The sequence below is a fragment of the Triticum urartu genome, chromosome 3A (genome assembly GCF_056163025.1).
Source record: "Triticum urartu cultivar PI428250 chromosome 3A, HENAU_Tu73, whole genome shotgun sequence".
Taxonomy (NCBI): Eukaryota; Viridiplantae; Streptophyta; class Magnoliopsida; order Poales; family Poaceae; genus Triticum; species Triticum urartu.
The window spans coordinates 729,334,916-729,352,151 of NC_141875.1; the positions used below are offsets into that span (position 1 = coordinate 729,334,916).

The 17,236-nt window shown below is 44.7% G+C and overlaps 1 protein-coding gene across 1 annotated transcript; it reads left to right on the forward strand.

Moving 5' to 3' along the window:
- Window positions 1-1,471: 1,471 nt before the first annotated feature.
- Window positions 1,472-2,710, forward strand: LOC147982310 (uncharacterized). Its single transcript, XM_087516268.1, has one exon. It carries the CDS (start codon window positions 1,472-1,474, stop codon window positions 2,708-2,710), a length of 1,239 nt encoding a protein of 412 aa, XP_087372394.1.
- Window positions 2,711-17,236: the final 14,526 nt, after the last annotated feature.

Here is a 17,236-nt window from a genome sequence, read left to right on the forward strand (position 1 = left end):
GACGATGAGGTTGCGCCCGTGAGGAAGATGCAAGGAACCCAATCACATTTTCCATCAGTTTGTTGGGGTCTTTTGTGTCAAAGTCAAGGACCAGTTTGTAATTTAGGTTTAATTTTGGGTCCTTTTTGTAAATCGCTGTGTACCACCACTTTCGTATTAATGCCCTTGTTTGTCAAAAAAAAGGGTGACGTTAACGTTCCCAATTCCGCTCCTCATTTCGTCATGCCCTGTGTGCTATAGTGGTCGTCCAAGATGCACACGAAGGAGTTTCTCGTGAAGGAGATGTTGGATGCCAAGAAGATTTGACTAGGTAAAGTGTAGTTATATCATACACGATGTACACTAACGGTGACGGAGAGGAGGAGGATAAGTTGCGACACACGTGTTGCACTTGCACCATGTCGAAATAGAGGATCTGGAGGGATCTTCAGCGATGCTCATTGGACTAGGAGTGTGTGAAATATTTGCAATGCACGGACATGTTTTTAGTGAAAAGAAGAAGAATTAGCCCTAGCAATCCAAGCCATACACGAGCGTACATACATGGCAAGTTTAGATCTTGAAAAATTGAAAATCTCCTAAAGATAAGAATAGCAATTGGTTGTATTGGCGTACCCCTTGGCTCTCACATACGAGGGCACCCTAAGCGCTAGGGCTTCTTGTGCCTCTTGTCGGCGCTGCCGCCGGTCTATCTCGTCTTCTATGGTCTTAGGGCCATGAAACGACGGTGGATCCCGATCCTTGAAGGCGGAAGGGCTTCGTTTTCAGATAGTTTTTCGAGTTTTTTTGTGTTTGTGTCCTGCTCGGAGAGACGAGACAGCGGCGGCTCTCTGAAAATAGAATAAGGTCCTCTCCGTCTAGCCCCCGTCCTGATGGTGTTTCTAGCATCGTCAGAGGGCGTCTGCAGGTTTGTCTCCGTCGGATCTCGCGGGATCCGGTCGGCATTTGTATTCGATGGATCCATGTGGATCCGATCTTTGTTCGTCTGTATTCATGTGTCTACAGGTTGGATCCTTCTGATCTACGCATCTTTTCATCAGCGGCGGTTGTTGTCCTGATGCGCTGGTTCTATGGGGCCTTAGCACGACGACTTGCTGACTGTCTACTATAATAAGGTTTGCCCGGCTTCGATGAGTGAGGAGCGGTGACGGCGGCGTGATTTCGGCTCGCTCCAGTACTTGTAGTCGTCGCTAAGTGGTCTAGATGTATTTTTTTACTTGGTGTTCTTTTTTACTACCTTAACAGTTGATGAATAGATTGAAATTTTTTTAAAAAAATAATAGCAGATAACTAGTTGGAAATTTATAATTAATTCAGTAGTCAGGAAACACCTAAAATATGTTCAACCTCCACTAGACGCCCCCTTTCCTGGATGGAACCGTATAGTATATCTAAATCTGATTCGATTCATGCACGTCACCAAACAAAAATATCTCCGGTCTTCTCACGTTTTGTTCTCTCCTCGTGATCGATGGATAGAGGGAGCGCCGCCGAGATGCCCACGCGGCGCATGGGGCCAGCCAGGACGACGATGCGGCCTTGCCCGTCGTTCTCCACGCTCCCCGGTGATCTCCTCCTCGTCGTCTACCGGTTGCTGGCCAAGTCCACGAGCAGCCGGGCGCGGTTCGCCGCCGTCTGCAGGTCGTGGCGCAACGCAGTCGCCGCGGAGCCGCGGGTGCCCGCTCTGCCATTGCTGCTGCTCTCGCCGCGCGACGAACACGACAGGACGTGGCTCGCGCACTGCCCCGAGGACGGCGCCACGATGCGTGCCCAGCTGCGGCACGGGGCTGTCGGGAGGTACCTCGTCGGCGCCTACGACGGAGGATGGGTCGTCTCGTCCAAGCCGCCGCCGCTCAGGATCGTCAACCTCTTCACCGGCGCCGAGGTTGGGCTCTCTGAGAAACAGAGGACCATCGCCTGTTCGTGCTCCTACCATAGGCGCGGTGATGCTTGCGGGCCGATCGTCTCGAAAATCGTGTTCTCCGAGACGCCCACCTCGGACGGCTGTATCATGGCCGCCATGACCGAGAACTGCAGAATCGCGCTATGTAGGGTTGGTTGTCCTGGTGGCGGGTGGACGACATATGGATGTCGTATGTTGAGATTCATGGACATCACCTTTTGCAACGGTGAGCTCTATGGCATCGAAGATAATTACAAGAAACTTCTCAAGTTTGTGATCGGTGTGAACAAGGATGGCGCGCCAATGGTCATGGCTAGGTACCAGATAGACATGGGAATGGTTAATCATTCCACATCCGCCAACAGTTGCAACGAGTATGCTTGTTACATCGTTGATCTACATGGAAAGCTTACGATGGCCGTGATTAACCAGTGGTGGCCTAAACCCAAGCCTTACTTTAGGGTCTTCGAGCTCATCGACAGTAACACTTGGTCGGAGCTCACAAGCTTGGGTGACCATGCCTTGTTTTGGGGACCGACATTTTCCAAGGCAGTGCACATGCCAGCGGATAGGCATGGCGACGTAGAGAGAAACCACATCTACTACTGCAGCCGTCGCCTTCTAAGTCCAAACTCTACCTTCCATAGTGATGCAGTAACCTTCACGATCTCAAACAACGATGGCGATCTTAAGCATCACAAGGAACACAAAAAGAGCATTGCCGACAATTTTGTGATTGCATCGGTAGGCTACTTCGTGGAAGATGATCGATATGATAGGATGTGGCTTCTTCCTCCTGATATCTAGCTAGCTGCTCATAAGGATGTGCACCTCCTTACTTGTACTTCAAAGAAAAATTGACGGTATTAAAAAAATGAAGGTTCAGGTCTTTCAAAACAAAAGGTTAGTATCTGAGCTAAATATTTATATAAAATAAAATAAGGGTCTGTCCATATGTCATCTAGATGTGAGATACTATCTCACATCTAAGTATGACATCATCAATTATTTGTGATATGTTTGTTTGTTTTTGTCACGATCGCTAACCTCGCTCATGTAGCTAACGTCCAGCCCAAATGTTTGTTTCTGTCATGATCCTTAGTCCAGCCCATCACTAACGTGACTCACGACTCCCACTTGGGCTGCTCCAACAAAAAAACGATCATGAAAACAACAGTCGGTTGTACCTTGTATCACATAACCTTAAGAAAAAGCACAAAAATCATGTATGTCCCCAAAAAAATATCTAAGCGGGCATTAAAAATTATTTTTTTCTTTTCAAATGATGAGAGTGCATTCGGGTAAAAGAGCTTACATTTTTCAAGTAAATACTTTAATAAAAGTTGATGAATTTAAATATTATGCACTACTTTAAAAAATGTTCGTGAACTTGGTGAGTACAAAAAATGTTCAGGAGTTTGAAAAATGTTTGCGACTATAAAAAATGAAGAATATGAAAAAAATACTCACGAGTTCCGAAAATATTTGTGATTTCAAAAAAATCACGAGTTCAAAATTTGCTTGTGGATTCAAAAACTAGTCGTGAATTTGGAGCCCAGTTGTGAGTCACGGATGATCGACTTGCAATTGAGGTGAAATTTAATTGAGGTGGCAATAAAAAACTTCAAAGCCTTGTTGCAAGTCGATGGTGGACTTGCAACTTGGGCAACAACAAAAATTAGAACCTGGTTGTGAGTAGAGGTGGACTTGCGATTGAGTGTGAACAAAAAAAATGACAGGCCATGTTGCAAGTCGAGGGCGGGCTTGCAACTAAGCGCGAATAAAAAAGGTCGGTCCCAGTTGCAAGCCGAGGGTAAGCTTGCAACTAAGGCAACAACAACTACACTCCTAGTTGTGAGTTATGGGTGGGTTGCAACTGGGGTGAGAACAAACTATGGGCTTGGTTGCGAGTCGAGGGTGGAATTGCAACTGGGATGATAAACACACTACATGCCTAGTTGCGAGTCGAGGGTGGGCTTGCAACTGGGATGAAAATAAACTACAGGCCCAGTTGTGAGTCGAGGGTGGACTTGTAACTAGGGCAACTACAGCTACAAGCCCTCGTTGTGAGTCGAGGGTGGACATGCAACTTGGGAAACTACGACCACAAGCCCAGTTGCGAGTCGAGGGTGGACTTGCAACCGGGACACCTACAACAATAAGGCCAGTTGCGAGTCAAACATGGACTTGCAACCCGGACAACTACAACTATCGGGCCAGTTGTGAGTCGAATGTGGACTCCCAACCGGGACACCTACAACTACCAGGCTAGTTGCGACTCGAACATGGACATGCAACCGGGACACCTACAACTACTGGGCCAGTTGTGAGCCGAGCATGGACTTGCAACTGGGACAACTACAATTATAGGGCCAGTTGCGAGTTGATGGTAGGACTGCAACTGAGGCAACAACAAAAATGGGCCCAGTTGTGAGGTCCAGGGTGTTGGAAATATGCCCTAGAGGCAATAATAAATTAGTTATTATTATATTTCCTTGTTCATGATAATCGTTTATTATCCATGCTATAATTGTATTGATAGGAAACTCAGATACATGTGTGGATACATAGACAACACCATGTCCCTAGTAAGCCTCTAAATGACTAGCTCGTTGATCAATAGATGGTTACGGTTTCCTGACCATGGACATTGGATGTCATTGATAACGGGATCACATCATTAGGAGAATTATGTGATGGACAAGACCCAATCCTAAGCATAGCACAAGATCGTGTAGTTCGTATGCTAAAGCTTTTCTAATGTCAAGTATCGTTTCCTTAGACCATGAGATTGTGCAACTCCCGGATACCGTAGGAGTGCTTTGGGTGTGCCAAACGTCACAACGTAACTGGGTGGCTATAAAGGTACACTACGGGTATCTCCGAAAGTGTTTGTTGGGTTGGCACGAATCGAGACTGGGATTTGTCACTCCGTGTAAGCGGAGAGGTATCTCTGGGCCCACTCGGTAGGACATCATCATAATATGCACAATGTGATCAAGGAGTTGATCACGGGATGATGTGTTACGGAACGAGTAAAGAGACTTGCCGGTAACGAGATTGAACAAGGTATCGGGATACCGATGATCGAATCTCGGGCAAGTGTCGTACCGATAGACAAAGGGAATTGTATACGGGATTGATTAAGTCCTTGACATCGTGGTTCATCCGATGAGATCATCGTGGAACATGTGGGAGCCAACATGGGTATCCAGATCCCGCTGTTGGTTATTGACCGGAGAGTCATCTCGGTCATGTCTGCATGTCTCCCGAACCCGTAGGGTCTACACACTTAAGGTTCGGTGATGCTAGGGTTATAGAGATATTTGTATGCGGTAATCCGAAAGTTGTTCGGAGTCCCGGATGAGATCCCGGACGTCACGAGGAGTTCCGGAATGGTCCGGAGGTAAAGAATTATATATAGGAAGTGCTATTTCGGCCATCGGGACAAGTTTCGGGGTCATCGGTATTGTACCGGGACCACCGGAAGGGTCCCGGGGGTCCACCAGGTGGGGCCACCTGCCCCGGGGGGCCACATGGGCTGTAGGGGGTGCGCCTTGGCCTATATGGGCCAAGGGCACCAGCCCCAAGAGGCCCATGCGCCAAGAGAAGAGGAAAAGGAAGAGTCCTAAAGGGGGAAGGCACCTCCGAGGTGCCTTGGGGAGGAGGGACTCCTCCCTGGCCGCACCCTTCCTTGGAGGAAGGGCCAAGGCTGCGCCTCCCCCCTCTCCCTTGGCCCTATATATAGTGGGGGGAAGGGAGGGCAGCAGCACAAAAGCCCTGGCGCCTCCCTCTCCCTCCCATGACACATCTCCCTCCTCCCTCGGCGCTTGGCGAAACCCTGTTGGAATCCCGCTACTTCCACCACCACGCCGTCGTGCTGCTGGATCTCCATCAACCTCTCCTTCCCCCTTGCTGGATCAAGAAGGAGGAGACGTCGCTGCTCCGTACGTGTGTTGAACGCGGAGGTGCCGTCCGTTCGGCGCTAGGATCATCGGTGATTTGGATCACGACGAGTACGACTCCATCAACCCCGTTCTCTTGAACGCTTCCGCGTGCGATCTACAAGGGTATGTAGATCCACTCCTCCCTCATTGCTAGATGACTCCATAGATAGATCTTGGTGACACGTAGGAAAATTTTGAATTTATGCTACGTTCCCCAACAGTGGTATCAGAGCTAGGTCTATGCGTAGTTTCTATGCACGAGTAGAACACAAAGTAGTTGTGGGCGTTGATTTTGTTCAATATTCTTACCGTTACTAGTCCAATCTTGATTCGGCGGCATCGTGGGATGAAGCGGCCCGGACCGACCTTACACGTACTCTTACATGAGACCGGTTCCACCGACTGACATGCACTAGTTGCATAAGGTGGCTAGCGGGTGTCTGTATCTCCCACTTTAGTCGGATCGGATTCGATGAAAAGGGTCCTTATGAAGGGTAAATAGCAATTGGCATATCACGTTGTGGTCTTTGCATAGGTAAGAAACGTTCTTGCTAGAAACCCATAGCAGCCACGTAAAACATGCAAACAACAATTAGAGGACGTCTAACTTGTTTTTGCAGGGTATGCTATGTGATGTGATATGGCCAAAGGATGTGATGAATGATATATGTGATGTATGAGATTGATCATGTTCTTGTAATAGGAATCACGACTTGCATGTCGATGAGTATGACAACCGGCAGGAGCCATAGGAGTTGTCTTAATTTATTTATGACCTGTGTGTCAACATAAACGTCATGTAATTACTTTACTTTATTGCTAACCGTTAGCTATAGTAGTAGAAGTAATAGTTGACGAGACAACTTCATGAAGACACAATGATAGAGATCATGATGATGGAGATCATGGTGTCATGCCGGTGACAAGATGATCATGGAGCCCCAAGATGGAGATCAAAGGAGCTATATGATATTGGCCATATCATGTCACTATTATTTGATTGCATGTGATGTTTATCATGTTTTTGCATCTTATTTGCTTAGAATGACGGTAGTAAATAAGATGATCCCTCATTAAAATTTCAAGAAAGTGTTCCCCCTAACTGTGCACCGTTGCGACAGTTCGTTGTTTCAAAGCACCACGTGATGATCGGGTGTGATAGATTCTAACGTTCACATACAACGGGTGTAAGACAGATTTACACACGCAAAATACTTAGGTTGACTTGACGAGCCTAGCATGTGTACAGACATGGCCTCGGAACACAGAAGACCGAAAGGTCGAGCATGAGTCGTATAGAAGATACGATCAACATGAAGATGTTCACCGATGTTGACTAGTCCGTCTCACGTGATGATCGGACACGGCCTAGTTGACTCGGATCATGTAATCACTTAGATGACTAGAGGGATGTCTATCTGAGTGGGAGTTCATTAGATGAACTTAATTATCCTGAACATAGTCAAAAGGTCTTCGCAAATTATGTCGTAGCTCGCACTTCAGTTCTACTGTTTAGTTATGTTCCTAGAGAAAATTTAGTTGAAAGTTGATAGTAGCAATTATGCGGACTAGGTCCGTAAACTGAGGATTGTCCTCATTGCTTCATAGAAGGCTTATGTCCTTAATGCACCGCTCAGTGTGCTGAACCTCGAACGTTGTCTGTGGATGTTGCGAACATCTGACATACACATTTTGATAACTACGTGATAGTTCAGTTAAACGGTTTAGAGTTGAGGCACCGAAGACGTTTTGAAATGTCGCGAAACATATGAGATGTTTCGAGGGCTGAAATTGGGATTTCAGGCTCGTGCCCACGTCAAGAGGTATAAGACCTCCGATGATTTTCTTAGCCTACAAACTAAGGAGAAAAGCTCAATTGTTGTGCTTGTGCTCAGATTGTCTGAGTACAACAATCGCTTGAATCGAGTGGGAGTTAATCTTCCAGATGAAATAGTGATGGTTCTCCGAAGTCATTACCACCAAGCTGCTAGAGCTTCGTGATGAACTATGATATATCAGGGACATATATGATGATCCTTGAGATATTCGCGATGTTTGACACCGCGAAAGTAGAAATCAAGAAGGAGCATCAATTGTTGATGGTTGGTGAAACCACTAGTTTCAAGAAGGGCAAGGGCAAAAAGGGATGCTTCATGAAACGGCAAATCAGCTGCTGCTCTAGTGAAGAAACCCAAGGTTGAACCCAAACCCGAGACTAAGTGCTTCTGTAATAAGGGGAACAGCCACTGGAGCAGAATTACCCTAGATACTTGGTAGATGAGAAGGCTGGCAAAGTCGATAGAAGTATATTGGATATACATTGTGTTAATGTGTACTTTACTAGTACTCCTAGTAGCACCAGGGTATTAGATACCGGTTCGGTTGCTAAGTGTTAGTAACTCGAAACAAAAGGCTACGGAATAAACGTTGACTAGCTAAAGGTGAGCTGACGATATGTGTTGGAAGTGTTTCCAGGGTTGATATGATCAAGCATCGCACGCTCCCTCTACCATCGAGATTGGTATTAAAACCTAAATAATTGTTATTTGGTGTTTGCGTTGAGCATAGACATGATTGGATTATGTCTATCGCAATACGGTTATTCATTTAAAGAGAATAATGGTTACTCTGTTTATTTGAATAATACCTTCAAATGGTCTTACACCTGAAATGAATGGTTTATTGAATCTCGATCGTAGTGATACACATGTTCATGCCAAAAGATAGTAATGATAGTAAGACCTACTTGTGGCACTGCCACTTAAGTCATATCGGTATAAAACACATGAAGAAGCTCCATGTTGATGGATCTTTGGGCTCACTCGTTTTTGAAAAGTTTGAGACATGCGAACCATGTCTATTGGTGTATATGCATGAAGAAACTCCATGCAAATGGATCGTTTGGACTCACTTGGTTTTGAATCACTTGAGACATGCAAATCATACCACATGGGTAAGATGACTGAAAGCCTCGTTTTCAGTAAAATGGAACTAGAAAGCAACTTGTTGGAAGTAATACATTTTGATGTGTGCAGTCCAATGAGTGCTGAGGCATGTAGTGGATATCGTTATGTTCTTACTTCACAGATGATTTGAGTAGATGTTGAGTATATTTACTTGATGAATCACGAGTCTGAATTATTGAAAGGTTCAAGTAATTTCAGGATGAAGTTGAAAGATCGTCGTGACAAGAGGATAAAAGATCTATGATATGATCATAGAGATGAATATCTGAATTACGAGTTTGGCACATAATTAAGACATTGTGGAAATTGTTTCACAACTGATACAGCCTGGAACACCATAGTGTGATGGTGTGTCCGAACATCATAACTGCACCCTATTGGATATGATGCATACCATGATGTCTCTTATCGAATTACCACGATAGTTTATGGGTTAGGCATTAGAGACAACCGCATTCACTTTAAATAGGGCACCACGTAATTCCGATGAGATGACACCATATGAACTATGGTTTAGAGAAACCTAAGCTGTCATTTCTTAGAAGTTTGGGGCTGCGACGCTTATGTGAAAAAGTTTCAGGCTGATAAGCTCGAACCCAAAGCGGATAAATGCATCTTCATAGGACACCCAAAACAGTTGGGTATACCTCCTGTCTCAGATCCGAAAGCAATAAGGGATTGTTTCTAGAATCGGGTCCTTTCTCGAGGAAAAGTTTCTCTCGAAAGAATTGAGTGGGAGGATGGTGGAGACTTGATGAGGTTATTGAACCGTCTCTTCAACTAGTGTGTGGCAGGGCACAGGAAGTTGTTCCTGTGGCACCTACACCAATTGAAGTGGAAGCTTATGATAGTGATCATGAAACTTCAGATCAAGTCACTGCCAAACCTCGTGGGATGACAAGGATGCGTACTACTTCAGAGTGGTACGTAATCCTGTCTTGGAAGTCATGTTGCTAGACAACAATGAACCTATGAGCTATGGAGAAGCGATGGTGGGCCTGGATTCCAAAATGGCTCGAGGCCATATAATCCGAGAGAGGATCCATATATGAAAAACAAAGTGTAGACTTTGGGAGAACTACTTGATGGTCGTAAGGCTGTTAGGTACATATGGATTTTAAAAGGAAGACGGACAATGATGGTAAATGTCACCATTAAGAAAGCTCGACTTGTCGTTAAGATGTTTTCCGACAAGTTCAAGGAGTTGACTACGATGAGACTTTCTCACTCGTAGCGATGCTAAGAGTCTGTTGGAATTATATTAGCGATTACTGCATTATTTATGAAATCTTGCAGATAGGATGTCAAAACATTGTTTCCTCGACGTTTTTTTGAGGAAAGGTTGTATGTGATGCAAACCGGAAGGTTTTGTCAATCCTGAAAGATGCTAATAAGTATGCAAAGCTCCAGCAATCCTTCTAGGGACTGGAGTAAGCATCTCGGAGTTGGAATGTATGCTTTGATGATGATCAAAGATTTTGGGTTTATACAAAGTTTATGAGAAACTTGTATTTCCAAAGAAGTGAGTGGGAGCACTATAGAATTTCTGATAAATATATGTTGACATATTGTTGATCAGAAATGACGTAGAATTTCTGGAAAGCATATAGGGTTATTTGGAAAGTGTTTTTCAATGGAAAGCCTGGATTAAGCTACTTGAACATTGAGCATCAAAATCTATAAGGATAGATCAAAACGCTTAATGGTAATTTCAAATGAGCACATACCTTGACATGATCTTGAAGGTGTTCAAGATGGATCAGTCAAAGAAGGAGTTCTTGCCTGAGTTGTAAGGTATGAAGTTAAGACTTAAAGCTCGACCACGGCAGAATAGAGAGAAAGGACGAAGGTCGTCCCCTATGCTTAAGACATAGGCTCTACAGTATGCTATGCTGTGTACCGCACCTGAAATGTGCCTTGCCATGAGTCAGTCAAGGGGTACAAGAGTGATCTAAGAATGGATCACAGGACAGCGGTCAAAGTTATCCTTAGTAACTAGTGGACTAAGGAATTTTCTCGATTATGGAGGTGATAAAGAGTTCGACGTAAAGAGTTACGTCGATGCAAGCTTAACACCTATCCGGATAGCTCTGAGTAGAAATACCGGATACGTATAATGGAGCAACAATTTAGAATAGCTCCAAGTAGAACAGTTATTTGAAATGGCTCCAAATATAGCGTAGTAGCTGCATCTACAAGATGACATAGAGATTTGCGAAGTTCATACGGATCTGAATGTTGCAGACCCGTTGACTAAAACCTCTCTCACAAGCAAAACATGATCAAACCCAAAACTCATTGAGTCTTAATCACATGATGATGTGAACTAGTTTAGTGACACTAGTAAACTCTTTGGATGTTGGTCACATGGCGATGTGACCTGTGAGTGTTAATCACATGGCAATGTGAACTAGATTATTGACTCTAGTGCAAGTGGGAGACTGTTGGAAATATGCCCTAGAGGCAATAATAAATTAGTTATTATTATATTTCCTTGTTCATGATAATCGTTTATTATCCATGCTATAATTGTATTGATAGGAAACTCAGATACATGTGTGGATACATAGACAACACCATGTCCCTAGTAAGCCTCTAGTTGACTAGCTCGTTGATCAATAGATGGTTACGGTTTCCTGACCATGGACATTGGATGTCATTGATAACGGGATCACATCATTAGGAGAATGATGTGATGGACAAGACCCAATCCTAAGCATAGCACAAGATCGTGTAGTTCGTATACTAAAGCTTTTCTAATGTCAAGTATCGTTTCCTTAGACCATGAGATTGTGCAACTCCCGGATACCGTAGGAGTGCTTTGGGTGTGCCAAACGTCACAACGTAACTGGGTGGCTATAAAGGTACACTACGGGTATCTCCGAAAGTTTCTGTTGGGTTGGCACGAATCGAGACTGGGATTTGTCACTCCGTGTAAACGGAGAGGTATCTCTGGGCCCACTCGGTAGGACATCATCATAATATGCACAATGTGATCAAGGAGTTGATCACGGGATGATGTGTTACGGAACGAGTAAAGAGACTTGCCGGTAACGAGATTGAACAAGGTATCGGGATACCGATGATCGAATCTCGGGCAAGTGTCGTACCGATAGACAAAGGGAATTGTATACGGGATTGATTAAGTCCTTGACATCGTGGTTCATCCGATGAGATCATCGTGGAACATGTGGGAGCCAACATGGGTATCCAGATCCCGCTGTTGGTTATTGACCGGAGAGTCATCTCGGTCATGTCTGCATGTCTCCCGAACCCGTAGGGTCTACACACTTAAGGTTCGGTGACGCTAGGGTTATAGAGATATTTGTATGCGGTAACCCGAAAGTTTTTCGGAGTCCCGGATGAGATCCCGGACGTCACGAGGAGTTCCGGAATGGTCCGGAGGTAAAGAATTATATATAGGAAGTGCTATTTCGGCCATCGGGACAAGTTTCGGGGTCATCGGTATTGTACCGGGACCACCGGAAGGGTCCCGGGGGTCCATCGGGTGGGGCCACCTGCCCCGGGGGGCCACATGGGCTGTAGAGGGTGCGCCTTGGCCTATATGGGCCAAGGGCACCAGCCCCAAGAGGCCCATGCGCCAAGAGAAGAGGAAAAGGAAGAGTCCTAAAGGGGGAAGGCACCTCCGAGGTGCCTTGGGGAGGAGGGACTCCTCCCTGGACGCACCCTTCCTTGGAGGAAGGGCCAAGGCTGCGCCTCCCCCCTCTCCCTTGGCCCTATATATAGTGGGGGGAAGGGAGGGCAGCAGCACAAAAGCCCTGGCGCCTCCCTCTCCCTCCCATGACACATCTCCCTCCTTCCTCAGCGCTTGGCGAAGCCCTGTTGGAATCCCGCTACTTCCACCACCACGCCGTCGTGCTGCTGGATCTCCATCAACCTCTCCTTCCCCCTTGCTGGATCAAGAAGGAGGAGACCTCGCTGCTCCGTACGTGTGTTGAACGCGGAGATGCCGTCCGTTCGGCGCTAGGATCATCGGTGATTTGGATCACGACGAGTACGACTCCATCAACCCCGTTCTCTTGAACGCTTCCACGCGCGATCTACAAGGGTATGTAGATCCACTCCTCCCTCGTTGCTAGATGACTCCATAGATAGATCTTGGTGACACGTAGGAAAATTTTGAATTTATGCTACGTTCCCCAACACAGGGTGGGCTTGCAACTGGGATAAAACAAACTACGGGCCTAGTTGCGAGTCGAGGGTGGACCTATAACTAGGACAACAACAAACTACGAGCTCAATTGCGAGTCAGATGGTGGATTGCAACTAAGATGAAAAACATAAAAGAGGCACAGATCCCAGTTGCGAGTCGAGGATGGACTTGCAATTAGGATAACTACGAAACAACACACCCAATTTCCAGTCAGTGGTTGACTTATAACTAGGATGAAACAAACTATGGTCCCGGTTGCGAGTCAAAGGTGGGCTTGCAACTAAATGAAAAACAAAAAACATGCCTAGTTGCAAGTCGATGGTGGGCTTGCAACTAGGAGAACTATGAGCCCACTTGCGAGTCAAAGTGGACTTGCAATTGGGACACCTACAAAACTACGAGCCCACTTACGAGTCAAGGATCGACTTGCAACTAGGATCAAACAAACTACAAATCCCAGTTACGAGTCAAGGGTGGACTTGCAACTAAAATGAAAGACAAAACACAGGCCCAATTGCGAGTCAAGGGTGGGCTTGCAACGAGGATAAAACAAACTGCAAGCCTAGTTGCGAGTCGAGGGTGGACTTGTAACTGAGACAACTATACAAAACTATGATAGGAGTTGCGAATCAATGTGGACTTGCAACTCGGACAACTGTAAACTATGAGCCGAGTTGCGGGTCAATTGTGGACATGCAACTGGGATGAAAAATAAAGCACATGCCCAGTTGTGATTCAATGGTGCGCTTGCAACTAGTCAACTACACAAAATTACGATACCAGATACGAGTAGAGGGTGGACTTATAACTAGGACAATTACAAACGATGGGCCGAGTTACGAGCAGAGGAATGACTTGCAACTGGGATGGAGAACAAAACATGAACCCAGTTATGAGTCTTGGGTAGACTTGCAACTGAGACAAATGACATGCTGCCTCTTTGACTTCTACGACACATGCCGGATAAAATGGGTACACAAGAGTGCAGCAGGAAAATGTCCAACAAAAGAATATTTGTACAACACGGACGGGCCGACAAACGAACAAAAAGGAACAAGGCAATAGAGGAATACATCGGCTGACGACGCAAGATCAAGAATTTGTATGAAATTATAATAGCAAGATCGAATGGACAACAACTTAGATAAACCATTGCTAAATCTTGTCTTGATAAAGCGTAGAAGAAATGGAAGACAGTGTCAAAATAAACAGGGAAGATAATGACCGCGATAGAGCTTAAATTTTCTTGTCTCTTCCAATTCTACGTCGTGGTCTAGAAACAACACAACAAAATGGCTTGCGAGCGCGCCGTGATAATGGCCGAAAAATGTGAAGCCAAACATGCCAACAAAAGGATGCGCAACAAACAAAACATCGACGAGCAAGGCGGGGATCTAGCGCTTGCATGGAAACTACAAAAACTAAATCGAACAATGAATAACTTAGATGAGACATCGTAAAAAATCACCTGAATGTTATTTTGCAATTAAGTATAAAAAATCATGAATTTAGAAGGTTTTTTGAAAAAACTAAAAATATTTACAAATTTTATAAAAAAAATCCACAAATCATATTAACGAATTTGAAAAAAGGAAATAATATAAGCAAAATTAAAAAGAAAGAAAGAAAGAAGCTAACAGAACATAACATTCTTTTTAATAAAATTACGAACAACTATCATTTTTTAGGCAAACGTACAACTCACTTTTTTATTGAGGTGATCAAACAATTCACATGGACATTTTTTTTAGGGGAACTCACATGGACATGCAAACCAAAGTGAGCGGGGGACAAGCAAAAAAGAAAAACGGGCCCAAACCCGGCCGCAGGGGACAACAGGCCAACAAACAGCGGCTAATACGAACTGGGCTGAAGAAACAAAGCAGCGACACAGGCAAAAAAACGACAGCACCAGCGAGGGCATTCCCTAAACGCCGCCCGTTACCCCCGTTACAGGCATGGGCGCAAACGGGCGCACACCCCCGCGTCAGGCTGGGCCGGCCCATCTAACGTGTCTTCGTTTGTGTCTTAATCCGCAAAAAAAAAGGCGCTGCTAGGATTCGAACCAAGTACCTCTCCCGTCAAAGAACGCCAGTGTAACCACGCGGCCGCCGGGAGGGATCTGGTTACCTTTTAATATTTCCGTCTATTATTCGTCCTCCTCCCATTTTTTCGTTCTCTTTTTTTCTTTGTCTTGGTCCGATGAGTTGGTTCGCAAGTACATGAACGTTTTGTTCAAATCGATGAACTTTTTTAAAAAATTCATAAACTTTTTTAAATTTTTTATGAACTTATTTTAAATTCGATGAACTATTTTTCAAATTTGATGAACTATTTTTGAATTTCGATGAACTTTTTTCAATGTCGATGAACATTTTTTTCAAAATCGATGAACTTTTTTTCAAAATTGATGAACTTTTTTCAAAATCGATGAACCTTTTTTGAATTTTGATGAACGTTTTTCAAATCTGTGAACTTTTTCTCCAGATTCATGAACTATTATTTCAAACGATGAACCTATTTCAGAATCGGTAAAATTTCTTCTCAAAATCGTGAACGTTTTTTCAAAATCGATTAATTTGTTTCAAAACAAATGAACTGTTCTGTAATTCATGAACTTTTTCCCAAATGTTTTGAAAAAAATTAAAAATCAAAGCGCTACAGTAGTGTACTTAAAGTCCTTTGCCTGTATTTGGTCAGTAGCGCAAAGAATCTCAGGTGGTTAGCATTCTTGTTCGCTGTTCTAATGGCGAGAGTTTGATACTTGCTGAGAATGAATTTCAGGGTCTTTATTTGCTTTTTTCGCGCTACCCCTGTACCAATAGATTGTTGCTGGGCCGGCCTAGTCTGATCGGCTTCGGGCGCCGATACGAGAAACCGGCGCTGAGAGCGCCGGTTAGGAGCTCCCGCCAGCGAGACAATCACGTTTGCGTGAAAATTAAAGACAGGCGAGACCCAACGGAAAGAGTTGTGCAAACTAGTCATCGGTAGTGGTTATTCGGGGTCTTGTAATCTCAATGTACTTTCTATTATATTTGAGGTGTTTTATACTTCCGGTGAATTTTGATAATAACTGTGAATCACTTTTGAAAGAAAAAAAGTGAAATAATTTGTAGGTATGTTTTGTTTAATAAAGACACCCAAGTGGCATCTTAGATCAGATTGATAATGAGGAAAACAAAAGTCGGTACAAGGATAAACAACTAGACGTAGAACGATCAGTAAAAAAATAAACTTACATTTAAAAACATAATAGTCTTCTTCCTACGATTGTACGCCGTCCGTCAGAGACTAAAAACTGCACTATCAATAAAGAAGAAGTGGCACATACAAACACCCTCGCCATACCAGGCCTTGAAAACCGCAACTCACTCGCTCCTTGAGAGGGGATCTATAAATCTGTGAAGCAGCATCGGATGGAGCATAACCCATGCGGAACAAATTTGCAATCCATCACCACCGTTTCAAATGGCTGAAAAAAGGGGCCAAGCCACAAAACAACACGTAAAAGATGTCAAGTCCTTCACACCGATAGCGAGCTAATAGCTCCCCATGAAAAATACATGAACTGGCAAGATCTGAAGGTAACCCACAGATCAGGGGACACGAACTCTCACTTAGTCGACGTTCGATTAGACATCGTCAAGGTAAGAAGAGACCCAGGAGACTTTATTCCAACAAGTTGTCGCCAGAACCACCTCGTCGATGTTGCGAGGGAAACAAAAAAAAGAAACATAAGACGAGGTATCCACCACTTTTTCGACCGACGAGGCCGCTGGGAGGGAAAGAGGAGGGAGGCCGAGGCGACGACATATAGGGAAGCTATGGCATCATCGGCTAGGGTTGGTAGGAAAAAGGCACGCATGGGTTTGGTTATGAACCCCGAGTGTCTAGACAATTCATCAAATAATATAACTATTGTGACTAGACAAAAATTCGGGTGTCATGTTTGTGCTTGTGTGATTTCCTATGCTCGACGGATCGACATGCCTCAAGTTATTCTATGACAATTATCTAGTGTAAAGAAAACAAAGTAGACCTAGCAATCCAAGCCATACACAAGTGTACAACTGTACATACATGGCAAGTTTACATCTTGAAAAACTGAAAATCTCAAAAGAATATAGGGGCCTGCTATGCGTCAGCCGCCGGCTCGGCGGTCGTTAGATCTAGAGTCATCCAGCGGCCCAGCCCCGTCCTCATCATTGCAACAAACATAGTGTTGCAGAAGCCTTTGCAACAGAGC

Coding starts and splice junctions, on each gene's coding strand:
- LOC147982310 (XM_087516268.1), top strand. CDS start 1,472: ATGGATAGAGGGAGCGCCGCCGAGATGCCCACGCGGCGCATGGGGCCA.